The sequence below is a fragment of the Pipistrellus hanaki genome (genome assembly GCF_964339955.1).
Source record: "Pipistrellus hanaki genome assembly, chromosome: 10".
In the NCBI taxonomy this organism is placed as follows: domain Eukaryota; kingdom Metazoa; phylum Chordata; class Mammalia; order Chiroptera; family Vespertilionidae; genus Pipistrellus; species Pipistrellus hanaki.
The window spans coordinates 39,187,218-39,214,137 of record NC_140512.1 but is presented as its reverse complement, the minus strand read 5'-3'; the positions used below and the strand labels follow the sequence as shown (position 1 = coordinate 39,214,137).

General features: G+C 37.3%; 1 protein-coding gene across 1 annotated transcript in view; it reads right to left on the bottom strand.

The window, feature by feature from the left end:
• Window positions 1-26,920, bottom strand: part of HDAC9 (histone deacetylase 9) — an 814,141-nt gene that overhangs the window by 129,399 nt on the left and 657,822 nt on the right. Inside the window, exons 21-22 of the mRNA XM_084896713.1 lie at window positions 20,715-20,834; window positions 20,305-20,402 (exon numbers count right to left, since the gene is read on the bottom strand). Coding sequence (XP_084752839.1) covers window positions 20,305-20,402; window positions 20,715-20,834 — 218 coding nt within the window. The remainder of the gene's footprint in view (window positions 1-20,304; window positions 20,403-20,714; window positions 20,835-26,920) is intronic.

Below are 26,920 nucleotides of genomic sequence, written 5' to 3'. Positions count from 1 at the left end.
AAAGCTCTTTCTTTCCAAAACATGCATCTGAAGAGAACAGCAGGATTCGGTTCCCTTAACCAACAGGCCCAACTGCAAAGACACAACATATGTTGGTCTGTGTACAAAGCAAACATCAGCCCTGCTAATGTGGTCTGAGTCAAATTCCTCATAATTAAGACATTTATTCCAGTGCAGAGTCAAGGTCATTAGAGTGAGAGGCTGCAATGCTTAGAATTACTTCGCCCCTCACGTTTCTCTGCATGAAGTCAAGGAAGAGAACCTAAAGGGAGGAATGTTTCCATTCCTGCAAGGGCCTCCTGGTACTGCAGCGGCTCAGACACAGAGACGGAGTCAATAGTGAAATCGGCTACCGTTTGGTTACACAGCTTGACCTGGACTTGGCGAAGGATCCCCTTCGCCTCTCCTCTTCTCCCTCGTGCCTCCTGACCTGTGCAAGGGAAACATTAACTGACAGAATGGCAAAGAGAAAAAGCAAGGAGCTAGCAACCACAGCCTAATTAAATTTAACATATTAAGAAGTGGTGAAACCACAGGCAGCTGAAAAGGAGCGTTCAAGTTCAGCAAGGCCATCGCTTCTAAACCCAGGGGGTGAGATGAACTCTATGAACGGCGTCTGCAGGGGACAAGAAGGAGGGAAGAGCCCATGGCCAAGTCCTAAAGCACAGCGATCCCTAGCAATGACAGGGAGGAAAAGAGGAGGGCTGTTGACAGGGGTCCAGGTGAAATAGAAATCGTTGCAACCTTTTCTTTTAAATGGGGGAAATGTGTGTTCATGTCAGGTTCACAGAGAATAGCCGCTAATCAATTAGTCAAGCTTTCAAACCCCCTTTTTCTACAATAACTCGATGCTGGGGCAAGACAGATCCGTGGGGGCCGTATATTTAGAAAAATTTGCTGGATGTAATCTAGTTTAAAGTGCCCTGGGCTTGGAGTCAGAAGACCTGTGTTTGAAACCAGGCCCTGCCGTTCACCGGCTGTGGGGTGGAGGCATGGCCTTTGTTCCTCTGGTTTCAGACTCCGCCTCGGAGAGTCCTGTGTGGAGGGATTAAAGGATCCCTTCTAGCTAATTCCATCGACATCTGAAATCTGACTCCAATCACGTTAGCAACCCATTGCATCAGTTTTCCCATTATGTTATAAAAGCATCATTTTAAACTTCTGTGATATTCAAAGTATTTAACAATCACAAGACCTGCCCAATTTGTACAGACACTGACCACGTTGCCTTCTTTGGGGGTTTAAATGGAGTGACAAAATGTATAGACCATAAAAGCTATACCACCAATGACTATGATAAAGCCCCGTTTTATGAATTCTATCAGGAATTGGAAATCATGGCATTTACTATTTTTGCTTGCTCCTTGCTGTAATGGTTCCTTACTCTCATCCATTTAAAAATTACCCGATTGGATTATTTAGTCCTCTATTAGACTTTTTAAAAATCTTCCTCCTTTGTTTTCTTTTAGCATTTCATGCTCAAGCTTTGTAGCTTGTTCTCACTTCCCTGGGTCTATACTCTCTTATCTGTCTCACTTAGCCATTTCAGTACTTCCTTTTCAACATACAGACCCTTTTTCTGTACTCCCTTTCTAAAAGGTTAAGTTCTTGAAGTGTTATGGACTTATTTTCTATACTGTAAATTGCAATCATAATCTCAGTACTCTTTATAGGGGTATCATCAACACCATCACTATCAACACTGTGAGCCCCACAATATCATTTACTTAATGTTTATATCCAAGATATCAAAAAGAGTATTTTTTTTTTCAGTTACTAGTACATAATAGTGTAATGATATACCAACCAGCAGAAAGAGCTAAGCATTTCCCAGGAATGTGTTATGAAATTCCTTTTCGTTTTATTTTCTTGTCCTGCCTTTATGCTGCCACCTGACGTGCTTGCCAAATCCCTATAGCTCCATAGCGTTAGGCACATTTCTGGCAAATATCTGTTAAAATGTGCCCAAAGCAATGGACAAAAAGATTTTTTTAAAGACAAATTTTATTCAGTTTCATTTTCTTAATCTTGACTTTAAATATAATAGTCCTTCAAGGTAGATTATTGTTTATTTATATTAGTGGAATTAAAGCTATGTTGATGTGTTCCTAGCAAGTAAACTATTTCCTTGGCCAATCCTGAGTTTTTTTAAATGTCCCAATTAGCTGGGTAAATTACAATTTAATCAGCAATTAAAATAATCAGACATGTTCTTTATCTAATGCTTTTTTTCAGGTAGGTAACTTCTGAGAAAAATTCCAATCAAGTGATATTTTTAAAATCCAGTCATTTGACTAATTCAATGTCCATGGAATTTAATTACATAATTGTATTGTATAAGGATGGGCAAATGCATACTAATAAAATATGAGTTGAAAAGAATCTTTCTGCTTCTTTGTAAGTTCTGTTCAAGTGACTAGTTCTATAATTAGTAAAAAAATTAAACACAAGAACATAAACTTTTAAATTATAACATTTTCAAAGAGATACTTTATAGGTAAAGATGACCCATACTTAATCCCCAGTGAGGTCGGCGCAAGGAGGCCTAGTATCAGATTTATAAAGATGTTCTGAATACATTTTTGTGAATCATGATTTGGGGATCACATTTTAAGAAACCAGACCCCCCATCATCCCCCATCCACCTCCTCTACCCCTCCAAAAAAACACTTCTAAATCATAGAATAAATTACTTTGGACTTGATGCTCATTATTTGATCTTAATAGCTGTTTAGAAATTTTGGAATTGGTAAGGAACATCACCACTATTTTTTTTTCTCCTAATGGACTTAACCCTAGCCAGGGTCACCTACAAATGTATTCTGGAATGTATTGAAGTCTTCCATTTGTTTTAATAAATATAATCATACAAAAGTCCTGGACATATTTATTTAATAATTTTTAAAGGAGAGTAGGATGTCAAGGGTATTTTCTCTGTTTCATTTCATTAACATAAATCACTCTGGTTAAGATGAAACACCCTACATGTGAACTGCATTAAAGCAACTCTACCCTCAGGAGGAGAGCCAGAGAGGGGCCAGCTCAGGGACTCGCCTGAGTCCAGATCTGAGGCATGTTCACAAGCAGGTGCAGACTCCTCACACGGACATCAATAGAAAAGGTATTCTCCCCATGAACACAGTGGTTGCTCTCCTCATCCCCACTTGGATTTTTGTTTCATTTTCTTTGAACTGACTTCGTTATTTTTCCCTTGCTGCATCATTTATGGTTTTGGTTTTTTGTTTTTGTTGTTTGGGGGTGGTTTTTTTTTTTTTTTTTTTTTTTTTTTTTTTTTTTTTTTTTTTTTTTTTTTTTTTTTTTTTTTTTGCTTGTTTGTTTTAACTCTACCTTAGCATACACTGGAAAGACAGATAAAAAAAAATCCTTTACTTTGATCTCCTTGGCATGTGCCCTCAGATGAAAATGTATCCCCAGTTAAATTTCTATGTCAAGATCATTCTCTGTCAGTGCAGTTTTTCTAAGAAATCCTCCACCCTGTGAATTCCTCTGCTTCTCATCACTAGCCAGCACAGCCACTGCCTTTATTGAAGGTTCATTACATGACACTTTGTAGTTTCATTCCAAATAACGGCAGTACAAGGCATTCAGGTTCCATGGATCAAGGAATCTTTACCATAAAACCAGTGAAGCTTCACTTTTAGAGTCCCTCACCTACATGGACCCTTCCCTTGACACTGTACCTATTTGTATTTTCTTTTCCTTTGTACTCTTTCTCTGAGAGTCCCCGGCATTGTACAAGATGGAGCCCCATGCCCCTGAGTAGGAATGACAGCATGCCTGTGCTGTGTGGCATCATCTTCCCCTGGGTGCCTGAGGGGTGGGGGTGGGGGGCAGCAACATACAAGGCTTGGATGAGCATCCCTTTCCTTTATCTTCATTCTCTTACTGACGGGTCAGTATTCCATGCCCTGTTTCTCCTCTCATTGTCACACAGTAATTCTCACTTCCCATCAGCACTATACACTTCCCCAGGGAGAATGCTGGATACGTCTGCATTTTCATCCACAGCAACTGGCTCAGCAGCGTTAGCACATCCACACTCATGAGATATGCCTCAAGCACCCACGGCTGAATCGGGACTCTGACCCGGCAAGCAGAGCAGAGCTGTGCTGTTTCTGCGCCCCTCAGCACCAACCCAGAAGAGCTCTATCCAGGAACAAGTTTCCAATGCATCTCAGTTTACTGGTATATGGCATTTCCCCCACAGGCACCCTGCCTGCCAAAGGGAAGAAGGCCCAGGTGAGTGGCTGGTCCTGTATTAGAAGAGGGGATGAAAGTCTAATGAATGGAAGTGTTCAGGAAACCGACTTAAATATGTAAATAGAAATTTTAAAAGTTGATTGGATGATGTCATATAAACCAATATGCAGCTACCGTTTTAGAAAGTTACGTTATATAAATCCAGGTCTCCACCTTTCAATGCACCCTTTGAAAATTAAAGACAGGGTGTCAGGGGATGGCAAATAAAGACTGGTCATCACTGGGAGGTAATCATAAAGCAAAGCACCGGAGAAATGGTGTCAGACGCTGCAGCCCAGGTTCTCCACGGAGAAACGGGATTCCAGCAGTAAGGTGCTGCTGGGCGCTTCGCAGCCAGAATCGTTTCTCCGAGGCAACTTTCTAAATCCAGTCACGTTCTCTTTGGAATGCACTCAGGTTCCCATTTTGAATAACTGGTGAGGGAGCATCCAAGCTTTTGTTCTAGTCCTGACATAATTTCCTGTGATCTCGGTGAGTACCTTGTCCTACGTATAAGGATATTTGAGGACAGATAAAATAGTTCAATAGATACAGAGCTTTGGGACTTTGGTAAGAAAGACACTTCATTATGTTGGACTTGGGAAAAATCCATTGATGATTCGTGGAAGAAAGTATTCTGTAGGTTTATTCCAGGGAAGAAGTCTTCCCTCAGTGGTCACATTAGGGAGATAATTGTCACACTTCTTCATCTCCCGGAACACTGAGCCTCCCAGCCACACTGATTTCCCAAGCACATCCACACTCAGCATATTGGAATGAGGGCCAATTTACCAAGGGAAGGCTGCATTCTTTTGTGTTATTCAAGAGAAATATTTCCTCTTTATTGGGGAAGTGATGTATTAAATGTCATAAAGGCTCATGCTATAATGACATCTGAATGCTCTGATATAAATAATATGCTTTTTCTCATTAATTTTTTTATTAGGATTTTTCCTTCCACTTATATGATTCACCTTCCATGGACATCTTAAAGACACTGAGTGAGCACTTATGCATGGAGTAAAACGGAAGAGCATTTTAAGCAAATGACTAAGGTCTTTGCTGATTTATTGCTTTGATAGCTGTAATATCTTTTGAAAAAATATGTGATAACCACAGCTGTGGTTTAATAAAGTTCAAAACATCTGTACAACCAGAAATATTATCTTTGGAAACGAAATGACATTGATACACCATGATACTGTAGGGTCCACTCCCAAAGCCACTTTTCTTTTTTAAGCAGGAAAAGTAATATATTTTATAATTTACTGTCTTATTTCAGGGTGTGGTTTCTTATCATGAAGGTTATTCACTTCATTGAAACTCTCCCCTATTGATGTTCAGACACACTGTGTTCACTTTTTTCCCCTCCGCAAAACATAGCCATGAATAACGAATGAGGTCCTAAAACTTTGTAAGTCCATAAATGGATTTACCCATAAAACCAATTATATGTTCACACTGCAATTAGTTGCTAATTGTAAGAGTTAGAAAAACAAATCCATGTTTTTAATGTGTCATATCTGATCTAATATAAGTTTGGGAGATATATGCACATATTTAAGCTGAAACAAAATATACACATTGACTGTAAAATATCACCAATTTGCTATAATTTTGAATGGCAGTAACTTTACCCTAAGAAAATTCACTGGATGACTTAATAGTGATATCAAAGGAAATTGACCCTCTTTCTGCCGTTCCCTCTTGTTGATTCTCTGTTTCCCTTCCTTTCTGACTTTATGAGCCTGTGTTATCTAAGAACAACCCAGATACAACCAGCGGGAAATGCAGAAGAAAATCTGTAGAATCTCGCTCACCCAAGTGCTTAGCGTATCAGATAATAAAATATTATTTGATGTATTATACAATATCATTTATTGCTTTTTTATTAGATTAAGTGTGAGGTTCTTAAGGTTAGGTTGGTTTTAGTTACATTTATGTTATCATGTTTATTAATTAGTTATGAACTGTCTAAAATGCCCACTGAGTTTGCTCCCATGTTATCAGGATTTCCTAAACTCTGTTCTATGGAATGCTAGTTTCCATGATATTTATAATTATTTTGGAGAAGTGAAACTGGAGTGGGGAGTTCTATGTTCAAGTACTTTGAGGAACAATGAATTAAATAAGGTAAGACTTCCTTACTACTGGAATGCTTAGAGTCTTTAATTTGCTTTTGCAAATTATTTATCTTCAGGAGGAGATTTTGTTCACCTGATATTTTTATTGCTCAGAAACAGTTATTAATACTCTCTACCCCCCCAATATCTAGTATTTAGCAGAATGTATAATAGTCTGGAAAAGACTTTTATTGATATCTCAAGCTTAGAGCCATTATGGGTTATCTGATCTCCCAAAGATCTTTGGGGTGGCTGCTTACTCTGCTCAGGCAGCTATAACAAATGCTATGGCCTGGGTGGCTTAAACAACAGACATGTATTTTCTCCAAGTTCTGGAGCCTAGAAGTTAGAGGCCAGGGTGCCATCAGGGTTGAGGTCTGGTAAGGGCCCTCTTCCTGGCTTGTAGACAGCTATCAACTTGCCATGTGCTCAGTGCATGCATAAGGGAGGGCAGGGTAGGGGTTAAGAGTTAAGAGCTACAGAGAGAGAGAAGAAAAAAAAGCAAGAAAGAGTGAGAGGGACAGAGAGAGAAACACAGAGAGAGACAGAGAGATAGGCAGAGAGGGGGAAGGGGGACTGGAGAGCAAACTATCTGGCTTCTCTTTATAGAAGGACAGCAATCCAATCAGACCAGGGCTATGCCCTCATGACCTCATATAACCCTAATTACTTCCCACAGGCCTCATGTCTAAATACTGTCACATTGGGAGCTAGAGCATCAAAAGTGAATTCTGGGGAAACAAGTCACCTCATCACAGTGCCTAATGAAAAAAAGCACTCTTTGAATTAGCTGATTATTCTAAGATTTTTCTTCTGGTGTGAACTGACACAAGTTCATCACTGGCCCAAGTCAGTCAGGCCTTCTGAATTTTTCTTAGAGGAGACATCACAGAGTGGAGGTTCAATTTTGTCTTCCCAAAGCTGACCTCCCTGGGCTCTTCATGTAGTTACTTCAGCCCAGATACATCCTTGCAAAGGGCTAGGGTCCAGTCCAGTCCGTGACTAAGAATGCTCAGAAAGGAGTATTGGATGAATGGTCTCCAGGATCAGGTATAACATTAGACCTTAGTAATGTCACGTTTACTTAAAGAATGGAAAAATAATTAACTTTTTATTTCAAAGAGAGCCACGTCAGATGGTATCACTCATGACTTTGTTACCCAAAAGGTGATAAATAGGTCAGGAAATAGGGCTGGTCTCCTTGTCCCTTAGCTTCCACAGCATGACCAGGTCTCCTCCTCTGAGAGGGTGAAGGGCTGAATAATTATTAATTCATTAAGATGCATAATCCATCTTTACTAACTGGACCAAAACAGGAGCAGTACCAAGTTTCAGGAGGCTGAATTCCTTGGTGACTCTACAGCCATCCCCTACGAGAGAAATTTCTCATTTTATTAGCCTCTTGGCTTCGGACCGAATTGGGAACACTTTTTGTGTAACCCCTTTGTGAGAGCTTCTGGAAGCTGGGATTTAATTTTGTAGAGTCTCCTGAGGGGTCTTTATTCCTCGGGGTGTCAGGACAACTCTAAAGCCACAGGAGGGTCCCTCACTTATTTCCACTTCAAAGGGGCATTAATAATAATCCTCCTTATTATAGAATTCAACCAGACCTTTCTGGTGTGATGATTAATTGGGAGGTGTTTTTCTTTTCTTTCTTCCTCACCCTGTCCCCCCCTCCCCCCCAATATATCAGGTGCAATCATTTTAGCCCCTAAAAAATAAATGTTCTCTCTGCAAAAAACAGGCACAAACAAAAATGTTTTGAAAAGTAATCACTTGTTTAAAAAATGGAAATTGGGCTTCTGTGTTGTGAGGAATGTATGTGCATAACGGTGAAATCCAACCCTGGTAAATGATCTGACTACCTCAAAGTGAAGTTTTTGCCTTCCTACAGTGGCCTTTAACCCTGCCCTTTCCTCCAATCTGAGAAGAGCTGATGTTGATGGAACATATAATGGCCCCTTTCCTGTGTAGTAAAGTCAGCAATAAAGCTTAGTAATTAAGGGTACCAGGGAGGCCCAGCCCAGCAGGCTAGTGGTGTGGCGAACACTTTTAGAACTTCAAACAATATCAAAGTCACTGAGAAACGGGCCTAGCTCAGTTCTGGTTTGAATTAAGCTTCACTTCCACACGCACTTTTCAAATCCAAGCTCAAACAAGAAAGCCAAGGCCTTCTGGATTTCATTAGAGCCAATTATCTTATCTGTTTCATCTCAGGCCTGACCCTAAGGCTGGCAAACAGCTATTCGGTGCATTTGTGCGGTTGTTTGAGAAAGCCTCCAGTCAGCCAATGGCCCGAGGACCTGCTAATTAAAACACTGTTGCCCCCCTGCCTCTAGTGATTAAATATTTTCAAGCTTTTGTAAATAATTTTTCCATTCTTTGCCCCAAGCCTCAAAGGTCCAATATATGCAGTAATTTATTTAGTTTGTCAGAGAATACTGTTGGAAATAGGGTCATAATGGAGCCTTTGGAAACTTTTATATGTCTTCATACTTCTGAAAGTGACAGTTTATAAACCAGCCAAATGTGTATACTGTTTCTGATGTAATTATGGCCTAATGGCCTTTCTCCTTTTGAAGTGATATAGTATATAACGGGCTTACATTTTGTCAATAATCATATTTCCTCCAATGTCAATGATATCTAGCATCGGAATTTAATGAGATCATTTGAGTCCTAAAAGCTGTGTCAAGGTATACTGCCTTCCCGTTTTTGCCTGGGGGTCGGTCACAGTCACAAAGCCCAGCTTGGGAAGAAGGCTGGTTCGATTCTCGCTTGTGTTTTGTGGCCAAGACCTGCTAGAGAACACTATGAATGCTTTTTTCTAGACGGATCTGAGGAGTCAGTGAGTGAAGGGATGGTGCCACTTGAGAAAATAAAATATTCAGGGAGAAAAAGGACATTTAGCATTAAAACTATTCAATGAAAAAGCTTTTCCCAGACCTTAGTTATATTCAGAGTGTTCTTAAAAGCTCAGAATAACATTTCTCTTGCAATTGCATTGTTGGGAAAGGGAGGGCATTAAAAACAGTCTTTATAGCTCTGCCATATACTAATGCACACCTGGGTTTGGTAAACACCCAGGGAAACCCACCATGGCCTTCCTAGCACGTGGACTTCCCTGCACCCCACACTCCTTGGCTTGATAGGGCCATCTGTGCCAGCATGCCTGGGTCTCTAGACCAGCTCCGCTTGGACCAAAACAGAGTCATGAAGACCCCTTTCTTCCCTCCTGCCCTGGGCACCGCCATGCAGGCTCCCAGCTCTTCCAGCCAATCCAGTCATGTTTTATTGGAAGAAAATAAAAATCCCAGGTTTTGTTTGTTGTTGTTGTTGCTCTTTTTGAAGTACTGCAAGAAAAAAAAATGTCGGCAGGCTCATTAGCTGCATCCAGTGTTCACTAGCACACCTATGAAAGGGACTATGGGACTGAACGGCTCTGCTTCTGCTGTTCTTAAAATGACACTTTGGTCTTGTCCCAAATAATAGGCTTTTAATAAAAACATCCACCAAAGGCAAACAATTAAACAATACATAAAGCACCAGGGGGCAACCTCGCGGTCCAGTTCCAGTCTGGAGCCTTTCCAACGGAGAACATGTGGGTATTTTACAAGGAACAATACACTTTTCCAAAGTTATTATAAAACAACAAAATTTTAAACTGGACCCTTCAGACTTGGTACAGGATTGCATACTCAGTACTGACATGAGATAATCACTTTGCATTCTAATTTCTCAAAAGGGTGTTTAGAGAACTGTGTCAAACATATGTAATTACAATGACACACACACACACACACATACATACATACATACATAGTTATTTCTTTTCTATTTTGAAAGACGAATAAAATATGTGGTTTTATTTTTAAATGGATACTAATAAACCTATAGGTGGATGATCCTTCTTTCATATTAACTTCTCGTCTACATTCTATAATATATTTAGTCATTTGATATTTTATCAATTTTCATACCCTCAAAAAACTAAATTAAGTGAAATAAATGTATTAAACTTTTGGCAGACTTGAGTTCTCTGAAAATTTAAAATTTAACCAGATGATTTTTAGTTAACTCAGTAAAATATGACACACCAGATTTTATTACTTTGTAGGAAGGTTGTGTTTGTTTGTTTTTAAGTCAGGGACTTTTTCACCTGCTGACACTTGGTGTAATTATATGTATGAGAGAGAAAAACATCATTGAATAGTTTCTGCAATGTTTTCAATTTAGAAATCCTGGAATATCAGGGGGAATAAATAGTATCAGAAACTTGTACAGAGGAGAGGACCGAGGGACACAAAGCAAAGTCAGAGGCCCAGTGTGGCAACTTTAATACCTAAGACACGTCTTATAACACTGAAAGCACAGAGGATCCAGTGACCAGCTGTCCTTGGGTTACAAATCTTTTAAATTACATATATGTGCCTGCTCCATTCTTGCTCTGGATTGCAAAGAAATTGTTCATTTCTTTGCCTTTGGCTATTATTTAATAAAAATGCTTATTTGTTTCTTAAATTCAGGCCATTTAAATAATTCCAATATTGCTTTCATTTAAAGAAGTTATGAATGAACAAAAATAACATATCCTAGGTCTGTGGTTGGCAAACTGAGGCTCTCAAGCCACATGCGGCTCTTTAGTCCCTTGAGTGTGGCTCTTCCACAAAATACCACAGGCTGGCGAGTTTATTTTGAAGAAGTGGCTTTAGAAGAAGTTTAAGTTTAAGAAATTTGGCTCTCAAAAGAAATTTCAATTGTTGTACTGTTGATATTTGGCTCTGTTGACTAATGAGTTTGCTGACCACTGTCCTAGGTGAATCAATATTTTATTTCAAGTGCAATAATATGTATTTTTCTTTAATAGGTAAGATATTGCATAGGTGCTACTTTCTTGATGGTCTTTTCTACAATTGTTTTGGGATGCAAAATTTTCCAAATTGAGGTGCAGATGGATTTAAAATTCTGCTGAGGTTGAAAGGTGACTAAATCACCCTTCTGCCTCTCTTCTCCAACCCGATTTTTAAATTCTGAAATATAAACTACAATGACAAGAAAGTTATTTCCCTAAGTTTTTTCTGCTAGAACTTATGCAGTTCATGAGCCTGCTGCCCTCCACTGGCTTCTTTTCTGATATTTTGAATAAAAGAAAAGACAATCAATACCTAGGACTGCTGTGCTCACAAGAAAGATGAACAGATTCCTAACAGACACATAGAAGTTTAAATGTCTGCATAAACGGGAACAGATGTTGATATACAAATTTCATCTACATGACATGAAATCACTGGGATGAAATACGGAAAACTGAGCCCATCATCCAGATGTTTGATGTCAGGCAAAGACTTGAACTAATCCCCAAAAGTCCTGTCACCAGAAAATGGTGTCCACTTCAGTCCTCCACCACAGAAGTAATATCTGAGCAGATTTTCTCTTGAACAGAAGTTTCCCAAAGGTGACTCCTCTATCTCAAAAAGTTAGTAAGTAAAGTTTTATTAGTAAAATTATATTTATCTAGGTCACAAAAAAGGAACACACATTTATGATTATTACATCTTTGTCATCTCAATAAATTTATTTATAATCAACTGTAGGTGTGAAATCATGGAAATGCAAGGGAATAATTAGGTTTCAAGAAAACACATCTAAGCCCCAAAGGCACTGACATCTGGTTAATAGCTCTTCAATGAGACAGAGGATAAGTAATTTTTACTGAATTTTCTCTTACCAGTAAAGGAAGAACAATCTTAAAATCCTCAATAAAGCTATGAAAAAAGGGTGACTACATAGTTTCTTAATTATATTTATTTTCCATTCTGGCTGATATAACAATACCATAATTAACTTCACAACAATTCCACTATTACTAGATGAGATGATTCAAGTTGATGAAGTGATCTGAGCTGCTTGATAGTCCAAAAAAATCTGTTACTTCTGGCCTAAAAAAACTTCACAATAAGATTTCATGGAAAGCTTTCATTTCCTGATATCTTTTGAGTATTACACATATGTTGGGAGGATTTTGTGCAAGGCAAGGGTTTTATAATCCATTGTTCCATCTTCAAATAAAAACAAATCATTTCTAGTCACGCAAATTGTGTTCTTTCTTAGAACTGCTAGGAAAAAGTTCACTGAACATAGATTCTCTTTTAATTAGTCCGTATTATTTGGAACTCTATAATTGGTACACAAATTCCTGTAAATATTTGGCTTTAAAACTGTTCTAAGTCAGAAGGCAAAAATGTTGTTTTAAAATTTTTATAGTTGATCTGACCTTTTAAAATAATATTAAATACAATGTTGTAGAATTTGAACTATTTTAAATAGTTCTTCACTGAAAATAATATCATTCACCTTTCAGAACTTCAAGTACTCCAAGATACTTCCTGGACCTTTTACCTGAGCTCTGTACTGTCTAATAATATCATATCTCTTTGATGCTCAGCCCAAAAATAAAGTTTGCAAGTTTCCCAAGGAAGACAGGTGTGCATAAGATCAATTTACTCCCAGGGTCAAAGAGCAGAATTCTAAGGGTATCTAGAGACACACACCTATAGAAATTGTAATTTTTTGATGAAAATTGGTACAATATGTTGCACAGATGAAAGAGAAAAAAAAAGTGTTCTTAAAGTATACTTATTGGTGAAACTAAAGAGCAGATAGAGCTGACAGCTTTCTAAAAATTTATTCCTATAGATCTTTTTCTTCTGACGTATTCTGGTAAAACTTTTTAAAAGATCTCTACATGCTGAATATAAAGAATAGAAACTGGACAATGAATAAAATTGTAGATCACACCAGCAGTAAATTCATATATACTGCTCTTCACTGAAATAAAATACCAATAGATGAAAATCATTACTGCTTTGTTCCCAAGATTGATTGACAAGTTCGAATTTGAAGCCCATATCTTCTTTATTAGCCAAGTCTTTCAGAAAGAGAAAATGTGGGCTTGATTTGTGAGCTATGATAAATGGTCTGGGAAAGATGGTAGTAGGGTCAATTTGATATGTACAGTATTTTATATTGGCAAATTGTTTCAAGAAATTCCACCCTTTCCCAAAATGTATTAGACATCCTTGGGAAAATACATACTATCATAAGCATAATATATTTGGTTGTCATTAACAATTGATAACCCATTTCCAAGTGGGAAGCATCAAGCACAGTTCTTATAGTCAAAATAAGACCCCAAATCATTCTGCAGTATTGAGTATGATTTTTAGATGACAACAAATCATTCTTTATTTCAAAATTTGATCTAAAAGCTCATTTATCACTCTATGTTCTATTAAAATTTAATTTGGTATTTATCAAGTTCAATTACATACACATTCCAAAAAATGTAAATGTATATACGTGTGTGTGTGTGTGTATGTGTATGTATATATATATATATATATATATATATATATATATACACAATATTTCTTTTAACAAAGCAGGAAAATATATTTCTCATTGTAAGTATTCTAAGTTATCAAAAGAAAGAAAAATTGTAAGGGTTTCATTGGCTAGGCTCTCTAAGTATGTCAGATGAGGGAATGGCACAAAAAGAAATGGTTTGGAGCTATTATATGATACAAGTTTAGTGAAAGTCTAGTTGTTTTCAATTTTAAAATAGTGTTACCAATGTAGATGTCCAAGCCAAATGCTGGATAGACTGAAATACATTTGCAAATAAGTTCTCACTGTATTATCACTACTCTTGACAGAGGAACTCTGTAGCTGGGGATAAAGGAGTTCTGTCTATATACTCAAACTTCGGCACCTAGTCCCTGATCACTCTATACCAGCTGTGTGACATGAGAAAACCTACTGAAACTCAAAAGGGTCTTTATATTACCATCTGAAAACTGGGAGCACTTAGCTCAACAACTGATAATGATGAAAAGAACTGAGCAACTAGCAAATATTCAGACCTTAATGAATGTTCTATATTACTATGTTATTGGTATCATTGTAGTATGTCATTATTTTTACAGTGCTGTCAGCATGAAATTACATTAAAATATAATGTGAATAAGAATAATAACCATAAAAATTTACTAGTTGTCATTATCAACAATCATGTTTTCTATCGTCCCATCTCATTTCTCACACAGAATTTAGCAACCCCCTCTTCAGTCTATGTACTATGTGACAAGAATATTCAAAAGCCAGTGCTTTAAAATTAGTTAGAAAAATTATATGTTTGATAAAATAACAAGGAGATAAAAATAAAATAATGCACTTATTTATGTGCCCTACCCCAAATTATCTACCATCATTTCAATCTAAACCCAGCCACTCTAAGAATACTTCAGCTGACTATTATTGACTAGTTCTTTGAAGAACATTTGCTCTATGAACATGACAATAGGGCTCTATCCCCTGCTATTCAATTAAATACATTATTACTTTTTTGCCATGAGCAGGGAAGAAATCATAGAAAACTATGGTTCCTATTTTAAAGATGCCACACTTAGAAAATAATTGACCATTTGACTTATGCTCTAAGAATAGACATGCTATCTAGTCAAGTTTCAAGTCACAGTCCTGTATTAATGAATTTTAAATTTGCTTCTATTATTAAAGGAAACAAGTCTGAACCAAAGATAGGAGAGAAGAAAGAAAATAGGCTGTTTGGACTGTTTTTATGTGCTCAACTGATTCAACTCTTTGACTCTGTGATGAGTATTCTAATTTTTAAATATTCCAATTGGTTATAAGGTAAAAGTACTTTAGCAAAAGCTACATTTATAAGTACAACATATTTTGGTTAAATAACTACAGCAACTATGGACTCTAACACACTGGCTTGAGGAGTTGTGCCTTGTTAAATCACATGTCTGCATCAAAGGAACCCAGATCAATAGCTCTATGCTACTCTCCTGGACCATTCTCATTGTGTACCAAATGAGCCACTTATTAGTTCATAAAAACCCTCTGAATTTAAGGGGTTTGTACATCTTCTTTTATATAAAAAGTCACACAAGAATAACATTCACTCACTCAGTTTTTCAATGAAATAGGGAGAATTTCAAGAACTACTAATATCTTGCTTCTACATTGGAAATGACTACTCATTTTTTTAAACCCCTGGCGCTGTTTTTCTCCTTAGGTTTAATTAGAAGCATGAGATACATATTGTCTCATGCCCATGATATACAAACTATTTAAATGTCCATATATAAATAAATCACTTTAACATTTTCAGGACTCTTAATCAAATAGGTAATCTTTAAAACAACCTGTCCAGTGATCACTTAGAGATTATGGATAAAACAAAGCCAATCTAACAATCTTTTGAAGTGACTGGAACAGAGCATACTGAGCAGGCATTCAGCTAAATTATTTGTTGAATGAAGAGAAGACACCTGACATTGTTATAAGCAAATGAACGGATGTACAGAGTTCTTTGCGAACAATACTCTTCCAGGGGCCAAGAAATAGGTTTGACATAGCTCCTTCAGACTTTTGCTAGACCCAATACCAGGAGTTTCAAATGCTTCTCTTAGAGTCAGCACAATGTCTACCCTCTTCCATCACATTAATTTATTCATTGATTCATTCAGCCCATGTTTAATAGCTCTTCTTTGCCATGATCCATACTAAGCATTTGAGACTTGGGTCAGGGGGGAGAGGGCTTATGTTTCATTCAAAGTTCACTGTCCTCTACTGCTCCTAAGTTTTCTGAATCATGAGTAGCAGAAGAGTAGCAGACTGGCATGAAAAAAAGAGCAAAGATCTCAGAGCCATAAACTGAGTTCACATCATGACCCTTCCAACTAGTAGTTCTGTGGTTCACACAAACCACTTAAGAATCAGCCATAATGTCTATAAAATTTCTAATGTAGGACTTGGCATGTAAGACCTCAATAAAAATAGCCATAATTAGTTTGTAAAATGGTAACCTTGAAATATATTTTAGTTGAACATAAGAGATAGTTGATATTACTGAATATTTTGAAAACTCCTGTGAAAAATCTTAAGCATATCCTTCCATTATTTCAGGGATGAATGATTAACTGCATGGAAGAAATAACGAGTTACCTGAACTAATTTAGATATTCCATTATGATTTTAAAATTATTTTTAAAACTTAAACTCATAACAAACATGAAAAGGTTTGGTTTTCCATAGACATAATAGAAATCACAGGGCAATATAACACATTTTGGCTGGGAAAACGAGCAGCCATCTTATATCCCACTGTAAACGCAGTTTCACAGAGAGAGGCCACCCTTTCCAAGATACTCAGCACAGTCCAGAAACAACTAAAATTTAAGAAAAAAGAAAAGGCACCATCTAGTACCTCCCTCACCACCTCTACACCCATACACAGAAGCCAGAAGGTTCTTTAATTTCCATACTGGGGAAACAATGGTTGTATTAAGAAGGATAAATAAGACTACAACAAAATTATTTGGGATACTAGTATTTTATTAAGGCCCCATATTAGAAAGAAATTTATACATTTAGATTGACAATTCTTTGCCTGAAAAACACTTTATGAAGTATTATCCATATTTTGGCCACACAACCCCACCCTAATGGCCTTGAACAAACAGAGCATGACTAGTTCATAACTCCATGATTTTCAGTCTCTCCTCCCTGCCAGTATGAATCTGCCCTACTCCAATTCCTTTTCCCCTTGAAAATGCCCACTCAACTTTGAAAGCACTATTTAAACAATACTTGATGAAGCCTTTCCTGAAACATTTTAAGAAGGGGTCTCTCTCTGTGTCTAAGGACATCTGTTCTCTAGTACATAAAGGTATCACCTCTATTATGTTCTCTAAGAGTAAGTCAGTTCTGAATTCCAAATGCTTACCACAGTGCCTAGCATATAATATCTGTTCAATCAATCAATATATATCTATATATCTGTATATCTATATATCTATTCTCACCCAAGGATATTTTCCCATTGATTTTTAGATAGAGGAAAAGACAAAGAGAAATATCTATGTGAGAGAAACACACTGATTGGTTGCCTCTTGCACATGCCCTGAGCCGAGGCAGGGGAGAAGTCTGCGACCAAGACAAGTGTCCTTGACCAGAATCAAACCTGACTGACTTTGTTGATTCCTTCATAACAAGTTCACAGGTTTTGCTAGCCATATACATGAAATTGCGAACAGTTCAAAATGAGAAGAATTACTATGATTTAAATATGGTTCTTAAATAACTATGAATATTAAAAGCCACAACTTTACATTTCTGGAGTCTGGCTAAATAATAGTGCTGCTCCTCTAATTAAGCTTAGATATGGTGATTGTACCAGGGAGTTTAGAAAAGTTTGCTAATATGTGTGTACATTATAGGCAAAGAGAAGGTGCCATTCTTGAGGACATTTAGTAAATTTCAGGGGCACTTGATTCACTTACCATTTCAATCAAAAAACAATAGTATATACTTAATATCTGTTTTCACACTATTTAATGAAGTTGTTAATATTCAAAAGGGTTCTTTTAAAAAAATCTCAACCACTCATTTTGCCATGTGAGAACAATAGGTACAAAATGTAGCCCAGCTGGCTTGGCTCAGTGGTTGAGTGTTGAGCCATAAAATAGAAGGTCACTGTTCAATTCCTGGACAGGACACATGCCCTGAGTTGGGGACTCCAACCTCAGCAGAGGGTGTGAGGAGGCAGCTCAACCAATATTCTCTCTTCATTGATGTTTCTATCTCTCTCTTTCCCTTCCTCTCTCTGAAAATCAATACACTTAGAAGAAGAAAAAAAAAAGGAATTCTTAACATTGAAACCACTATGGTTTCTTAATATAATTTTTTAGTTTTACTGCTAATTAACATAAAATCTTCATGGACAACCCAAGTTTTACAGTAAATAAACATATTTCTGCTTTGTTCAATAATAATATTATATATATTTTTTTCCCAAAATACAAATCTGGAATATGACTAGAATTGTCCATTGTATCTCAAATATATTTATTTTTAATGCGTTCTCTTGAAAATAGAAATTTTTAATAGTTTTTCCTGGGCTGGATTTTGAATGAGAAATCACTCAAATTAGAAAATGAAGTATGCATGGTACATAGAACAACATAAACTCACCAAAACTTTGCTTATTAAAACACTGCCCTATTGTTTCCTTCAGTTTTAAATACATCAACAGGATTTTTTTTTCCTTGGGAATTTTAAGTGGTAAATTTCACAAAAACACGGCTTCTAATACGGATGCTAATTAATGTCCATTCTAAATCATGTTGTGTTATAATAGCAGAGTTTTCCAGAACTACTTAATAATGAAATCTTTTTGTTTTCCTCTTTTTTTTTTCTTTTGCAGGGAGAGCATGACTGGGCCATTGGCCAATATGCCTATATAACTACAACCAGGACTTTTATAATTTATATTTTTAATTAATAATAATAAAATACCTATGAATAAATTTAACCCAGGAAGTAAAAGACCTATTCTTGGAAAACTATAAGATAATGAAGATACAAATAAATGGAAGGATATACCGTGTTCATTTATAGGAAGAATTAACATCATTCAAATGTCCACACCACCCAAAGCAATCTATAGACTCAATAAAATCTCTATCAAAATACCAATGAGATTTTCCAAAGAACTAAAAATAATAATACTGAAATTTATATGGAACCACAAAAGAATCCTGAATAGCCACAGTAATCTTGAGAAAGAATAGTTAGAGGTATCTTGTTACCTGATATCAAACTATATTATAAATCTATAGTAATCAAAACAGCATGGTACTAGTATAAGAACATACACATAGATCAGTGGAACAGAATACAGAAGCCAGAAATAAACCCTTGCCTATATGGTCATTTAATCTATAAACTAGAGTCTGGGGGCACGAAATTTGTAAATGAGTGTGTGTGTGTCTGCCCCTTAGCCCAGCCTGCACCCTTTCCAATCTGGGACCCCAGAGGGAAGTCCGACTGCCCATTTAGGCCTGGTCCTGGTGGACATCCCAGTCGGACATCCCGCTCACAATCCTGGCTCCCAACCGCTTGCCTACCTGCCTATCTATCTTATTGCCCCAAACCATTTCTGCCTGCCAGCCTGATCACCCCCTAACCACTTCCCTGTGCCTGATCGATGCATAATAGCTCCCCTGCCAGCCCAATTGCCCCCTGACTGCCCTTCCTTGCCAGCCTGGTCACCCCTATCTGCCTTCCCCCCCGGCCTGATTGCCCCCAACTGCCCTCCCCTGCAGGCCTGGTCCCTCCCAACTGCCCTTCCCTGCATGCCTGGTTCCCCCCAATTGCCCTCCCCTGCAGGCCTGATCACCTACAACTGCCCTCCCCTGCCAGCCATCTTGTGGTGGCTATCTTGTGTCCACATGGGGGCAGCCATCTTGTGTGTTGGAGTGATGGTCAATTTGCATATCACCTCTTTATTGTATAGGAAAAGGAGGCAAGATTTTACAATGTAGTAAAAACAGTTTCTTCAATAAATGGTGTGGGGCAACTGGACAGACACATGTAGAAAACATAAGCAGTTAACTCTTTGACAGTGCTTTTTGTAATGTTTTATACACACACACACACACACACACACACACACACACACACACACACACCCTGGTACTCTGGCAAGGAAAACATAAGAAGAAAATAAACAGGTAGGACTATATCAAATTAAAGAAGTTTTTGCACAGAAAAGGAAGCCATCAACAAAACATAGACAATATACTGAATGGGAGAAGATATTCACAAAGATACATCTAGATGTTGATGTTACCTTTTTTTTCTTACGTGTATTCCTTACTGCTTTGTAGCAATATTCATGTCCTCAAACCATATAATATTTGGAGCTTTGATGGAAAGCTCCTTTAACTATTTACCTTAATTAAAATTTTACACTTCTGTTTTCTGTTTGGTGTTGTTTCCATTGACATTTGTTTTCTAATTTGCCACTTTCATAGAAAGAAGTACCAACCTGAATGCTTCAAGGTACTCAATATCTCCCATGGGGGGATCAAGGCCACCTGTCCAGGCAATATTTATGTTGTATCCTTCTCCAAGGCCTGTTCCAACCTGGGAAGAGAAAAATCACACCACGGTGGGGAGATGAGGGCACAAGGAAGAAAGCAAGAAGAGGGGAAAACAAACACATGTGAGCTCTTGAAATAAACATCAAACAAAACGTCAAACCAGCCCACCCTCGCTTGACAACCAGTGCTCTGGGTTATGCACTTGTTCTGCGCTGGTGCTTGCTCCCGTGGGACAAGTCAGTAATCTCGTGTAATTTAAAACACCAGTAAAGGACAAGAAAATTATGGGTAATCATGCAATGCAATTACCTGAAAGATACAAATAAAAGTGGGGCTCTAAAGAAATAAACCGAACCTCATTTGGGGCTCCACTGCCAGGGAAAAAGTTCCCTTCATCATAGCGATGGAGTGAAATGTACAGGATGCTGGGGTCAGCATAAAAAGCCTGCTGTGTACCATTTCCATGGTGAACATCCTACAGGGAAAAGAAAACAGATGACAAATACAGTCATGTCTAACTCTGCACGGAGACAACTTTTCTGATTTTGAGTTCCCTGTCTTTCCACCCCACCCTCCTTCTCATTTTCTGTCCTTTCCCTATGTCCTCTTTTCTCTCTCCCCCTTCAGCTTGCTTCCACACCACCCCCTTTACTTCCTGAACTTTCAGGCAAATTACCCTTTAATGCACTCATTTTTTAAACTGGCTTCTAAAAATCAGGAAACCACAGCGAACATGCCCTGGAGACTCCAGATGAGCAGTCATTGAGAAAGCCCAGTCCTTTGGTACAATTAGATATTTATACACCGGCCCTTTGTACTCTTTGCTTCAGTGATGGAATCTTGCATCCTGTTTTATGGAGGAATTTTATGACTTATTAACTGCCAACAGTTCATAACCCCTCAGGCTTAATTAACTAGCCTCATTGGCCTCTGAAGAAAGACTAATGTTTAAACTACAAACTAGTATTTTGCAGAAGGATCTATGGCTTACAGAGCATTTTTGCAATTCTTGACAGAACACTAAACATACGTGTATGCATTGATTTGCCAAGTCCCACCATTAAGGTCAAAGGCTTTGTAACCAGCTGAGTAAATTGGCTTTCTTGAAGCGTTCAGTTCAGTTAGCAATCCCTCAGCAGTTAGAATCACTTCAAAAGAGATGCCAGATGCAAAAAGGACTTCATACTTTATTTTGGTGAAATCGTGACGGCAAGTCAAAGACACAGGAGCATGAGCTCATTAGCTATTAAATCATTTGGTCTGAAGCAGAAAGATGGCATGGGGCTTTATGCAATCTTGTCCAATGTGCCTAATTTTAATATTATAGCATGGCTCTCTTCCCAGCCTCCTTCCTCCTCTTTTTTCTTTCCCTACACCATTCCCTCTTCCAAAAACAAGGCAACAAAAAACCTTTGTCATTTTAATAGATAAAAAATTCTCCAAACATTTGTAAATGATAATTCAAAACTTTACGTTCTTTTTTAAAATTGTTTTATGATATAGATATATGATGGAAGTGCCAAAGAAATGGGAAAAATGAAGCTAATAGCATTTTTATCATGTCTTCACTAAAATACCTCAATTAATATACATCCTAATACCTCCCAAACAAAAATAAGATGACTCTTAAAAGTGAACAATCTATATATCTGTATTCAATATAATATTAGTGTTATATGTGTATGCAACATGTATAGTTTCAAGTTCTCTTCTATGAAATTTTGGTCACTCGTAACTATATACTTACATAGTACTTAATTTTATATCAGTAAGAATCATACTATTTTCAACAATGATTCCTACAATTTTGGGGCCAGGTACTACATTAAATACCTTGCATGACTTACTTAATGCATATGGCATTATTTCTATAGTATTTTAAGTTTGTAAATAAAACAATTGCTAATTTCTAAAAAAAAAAAAAAAAAAAAAAGTAAACTGAGACTCAGAGAGTTTCAGTAATTTACTAAGGCTATACAGAGAAAGAGTTGCAAAACTGGTCTTGAATCCAGCTCTTACTCCAAAGGCCAAACTCATAACCATTATATTGTTAACTTACATTCATTATCTCTTTGATCCTCTTAGCAAACCTGTGAAGTAAGATTGGTGGTCATTATTGCTCCTTATTGACATTCATATAACTTGTCTCCACTTCAATCTCCAGCCCAAAACTCCCTCACTAGACACCACCAAGGCCTCCCTGTGGTGGTCTGAAAGCCTGCACTGAGCTTGTTCTCCTCACTGTGAGCATGTACTAACCCTCTCTCCCTTTTATGTAGCACCTGAGTCCAAATCAACTAGGGAATCACAAACCATTGGGGAGATGTGCATCATTCCAGAATCTTGTTCTAGCTCAAGGCATATACATCAGGAAAACAAACAGCTTACTTAAAATGTATCATTCCTAGATTTCTGAATGTTCAAAGGAAAGGAATGGGAGAGATAGCAAAACTATTTTCCTTGATGTGAACAAAAATGAAAGTTTCAGCCAAACGTCTTTTTGAGATTGCTACTGGATACCTAGTGGATGAACAAAAAGGAACATGAAAAACAACAGGAATGTTTTCATTTCTACTACATGATAGAATTTTTAGTTAGTATTGTAAGAAAAATGTTCCTCTGGGCCGAAATGCATCCATACTTTGAAAACTGAAAATATATTGCCTTGATTACTTTTATTTCTTTAGTGGTGTTTTAAAAGTTTATTGAAGAATGTCAAACAAAAGATGATCCTCTGCCTTAGATATAAAATCATTTGTTCTTGAAAAATGTGTTGGGCACTTATTATTGTATACATTTCTGAATAAGAAATATAGTCTTGCCCACAGCAGAAAAAAGTTTCAACAGACCATTTTTTTGAAATACACAAATGCATTCTAAAAATATTTAGATAATTCTCAATTCCACATTCAAGACATTAAGAGTTAAAGGTAAGAATATCTCTTTTGTTTTGGTTAACAACATAATATAACCTAACCGTGAAAAAAATATATATGTATATGTATATATATATGTGTGTGTATGTGTGTGTATATATATATATATATATATATGTGTGTGTGTGTGTGTGTGTGTGTGTGTGTGTGTATGTGTGTTTCAGCTTTCTTTGAAGCAAAATAGTCATATAAGGTAATAAATGCTCAGGTATGATCTGAGTATTTTATACATTAGATTAATATAAGAAAATCATTGGTGATTGTGAGAAAGCACTATAATAATAAAATTAATTGAATCATTAAAAGCCTAAAAATACACCTTGTGTACTGAATAAGACTTTCTGGAAAATGCTGATAATCATTTCAATGTTTGAATGCTCAAAAATATACTGCAAAAATTTATCCTATGTAAGAATTTAGGACCAATATGCCATATTAAAATATTAAAATAGCTTTGAAGAAATCATATATTCTATCAGCTAAATTTATCACTTACAAGTATTTAGTATTAACACTTGTGACAATTCTTTGGTCAATGTTGGTATTTGATCAACATGGAAATGCCCCATTTTGACAATTGAAGTGACTTTTATAAAAAAAAAAAATAAATAAATAAATGTCCAGCTCTCCCTGGTTTGGCTCAGTGGATACAGTATCAGCCTGTGGACTAAAGGGTCCCAGGTTTGATTCTGATCAAGGGCACATGCCTGGGTTACTGGCTCAATCCCCAGTAGTGGGTGTGCCTGAGGCAGCAGATCAATGGTTCTCTCTCATCACTGATGTTTCTCTCTCTCTCTACTGCCCCCCTTTTTCTCTCTGAAATCAATAAAAATACATTAAAGAAAAAGAAAGCCACAAACACATTATTTTCAAAATGAAGCTCACATTAAATAAAAGCTTCCTGAGTCATGCAGGCAAATCATACTTTTAGAACAGGTTCAACCCTGAACGCAGTGACCAGTCGCTTGTAAATTGAAAAGCAAGTATACCTGCTTCTTCTCACCAATTTGAATGTTTTTGGAATGATCCCCAGAGGGAGAACTGGAATGAATATGCTCCACAGATCAATTAGAATCATTGAGTTCAGATATTCAATGCCTCTGAACATGGCCGTGACCCCCAAAGGAGGTGAATTAGACCTCTGACTCTCAACTTACTAAGCAGGTAAAAATGCAGAAACTAGCTGCTGGACAACAGAGTAGCTTTGTCTTCTGGTGGCCCAAGAATTTGTGGAGCCAGCTCATACTGGTTAGATAAAATCAGTGACTTTGGATAGTCAGAAATGAAGTTCTTTGGCCACTGGAAACCTTCCCTTCTTCTCTTTTGCTAACGTACAGGACAGACCTGTCAGCCAGGGAGAACGGATGTCTCTGAGCCACGTGGCACTTTAAAACTTCCTTCCCAGCAGCTGGAGGAACAGGGGAATTTCCTCAAAGTATCCCTGCAGCTGCAGGATTTGGACGCCTTGGAAGTCAGGCTGGTGGTGATCTCAGAGGCAACCCTTTGGACAGGACTTCATATATTCAGAGAATTTGAAACAAAAACTTCTCTACTACAGCCTGCTGGGACATCAGTATCCTTTATCATTGGATAATGGAGCTAATTCATAATCAAAGCTCAGTAATCTTACATTGGAGCTACCAAGCAACTTATTTATAAATCATATGGAATTATCTCCAGCAGTTTTATTCTTATATTAATGTACAAAACAAAACTTTTACAGACAAATCCTCCAAGGTGCAAAATATCCATCTATCATAACCTATCAGTTTAGCTTTTAAGTCCATTGCAAAATGCATTACTTTAGAGCAGTGTTTCCCAAAGTGTGATACGCGTACCCCCAGGGGTACAGGAAGAGTTTGGTGGGGATATGCACTGCACCTTGCTTAGCTGTGCCTAATTCTATATTCTCATGAGTATGAGGGGTACTCAGTGTTACGAAAACTATAGAAGGGATACACATATGTCAAAAGTTTGGGAAACACTGCTTTAGAGTATGGATGTCACAAACATGTTTTCATAGGGACTCAACAGTTCCTGATCATCTTCTTAGAACCACAAAATGGTAGCAGAGGAGATTCCTTAGGAAGTAATAGTAGGAGATTCTTAAGGATAGGATAAACAGTTTACCAATCTTCTTCCCCCATAATTTTGATAAATTTAGAAAACTTAGATCCATTTTTCCCACAGTCCTTGGTCTTCATCTGCCATCCTTCCTTCAAGTTTTCTGCTTATCTTTCTAACAGAACTTAACAGTATTAGAAGCCTATATTTTTTTAACTTGCTCTCTTATACTGGTAAATATGCAAGTTAATAATTATTCAAGTGTCACTTTATATATATATATATATATATATATATATATATATATATATATATATATATAGGAAAATGGCTACTGGTGCCTTCCTTTTTGTTAAGTTTTAAGACCTTGCTGCTGTAATATATCTAGGCCTTCAACACATTTCTTTAATGGTGAACTATAACTTACATTGAAACTTAAGCATGGTTGGAAAATAACATACAAAGTTGGCTTTCAATATCTCAGCACCAAAGCGACTGTACATGGAAAAGGTTAATTCTTATTGAGCACTAGAAATGTTTATCAGCCTGCCTTTCCTTTTATCTCTGTTTTAACTTAACTGTGTATTTCTTTACATGGCTTTGTTTGTGCTCTCAACCCTTTGGTGTGCCTGCTTAACTGAATCGGAGGGCTGGACGGGGAGGCCACGACTTACCAATAAGATTTAATTATGAGTGCAGATATGAACAAGATTTAGACTATTAAGCCTTGCACTTCAAAAAAACTTTTAACATATTTTGCCTTTAAATCTTTTATCACCTGCAAAAATTAATTAAGTGCAGATGTAGCAGGTTCGCTTTGGATGCCAGGGTTCATTTCCTGTCTATGCTTTGTCAGACAACCTATTACACCTCCTCATGAACTGGAGGCAAACCGAAAACGGGGCTCATAAATCACCAGTCAGCTCTCCTTCGCCCTTTCCAGGGCTGGTTCTTTTGTATGGGGCAGATCTCCAGCTCATTATTCATGGATACACTATAGACAACATGCCAAGTGTCATCTGCATTTAAACAAACCATTTGTTAAACAAATTATAACTGTATTGTGTAAGAATGGATCACGTTAAAACGCAAGACTAATCTAATGCCTGTGACTTTTAATCGCTCGGGGTCCCTGCCGGGAGTCATCCCAAACTGGCATCCGTGATCCGAGCTCTTTTCAGAAAGAATGACATGCTGACTTGTTTTAATAATACCACTGTTGCACAACAAGCAACATGATTGCTAACCAAGGGAAGTGGCCAATTGGTTACCAAAGCAACAGCATTCTTTCCAGCACATCTGACTGCTTAAAGTCTATATTCTGTAGGGAAAAGTAAATTCAGGTTCTGTTGGGTTATTTTAACTGTGGAAGTATCAATTCATTTAAGGATCATAAAAGTTGCCCTGATCTGCGCCTTCTTCTCATTAAATTGCAGTTAACACCATGAAAGTGAAACGTGAATGTTTATGGTTTCAGAACTGCAATCCTGAATTTAATGAGTTTCCACATTCAAAGGAAACCCGCCCTTCAGTTGTTTGCAAGTGCTAAAAGCAAGACAAC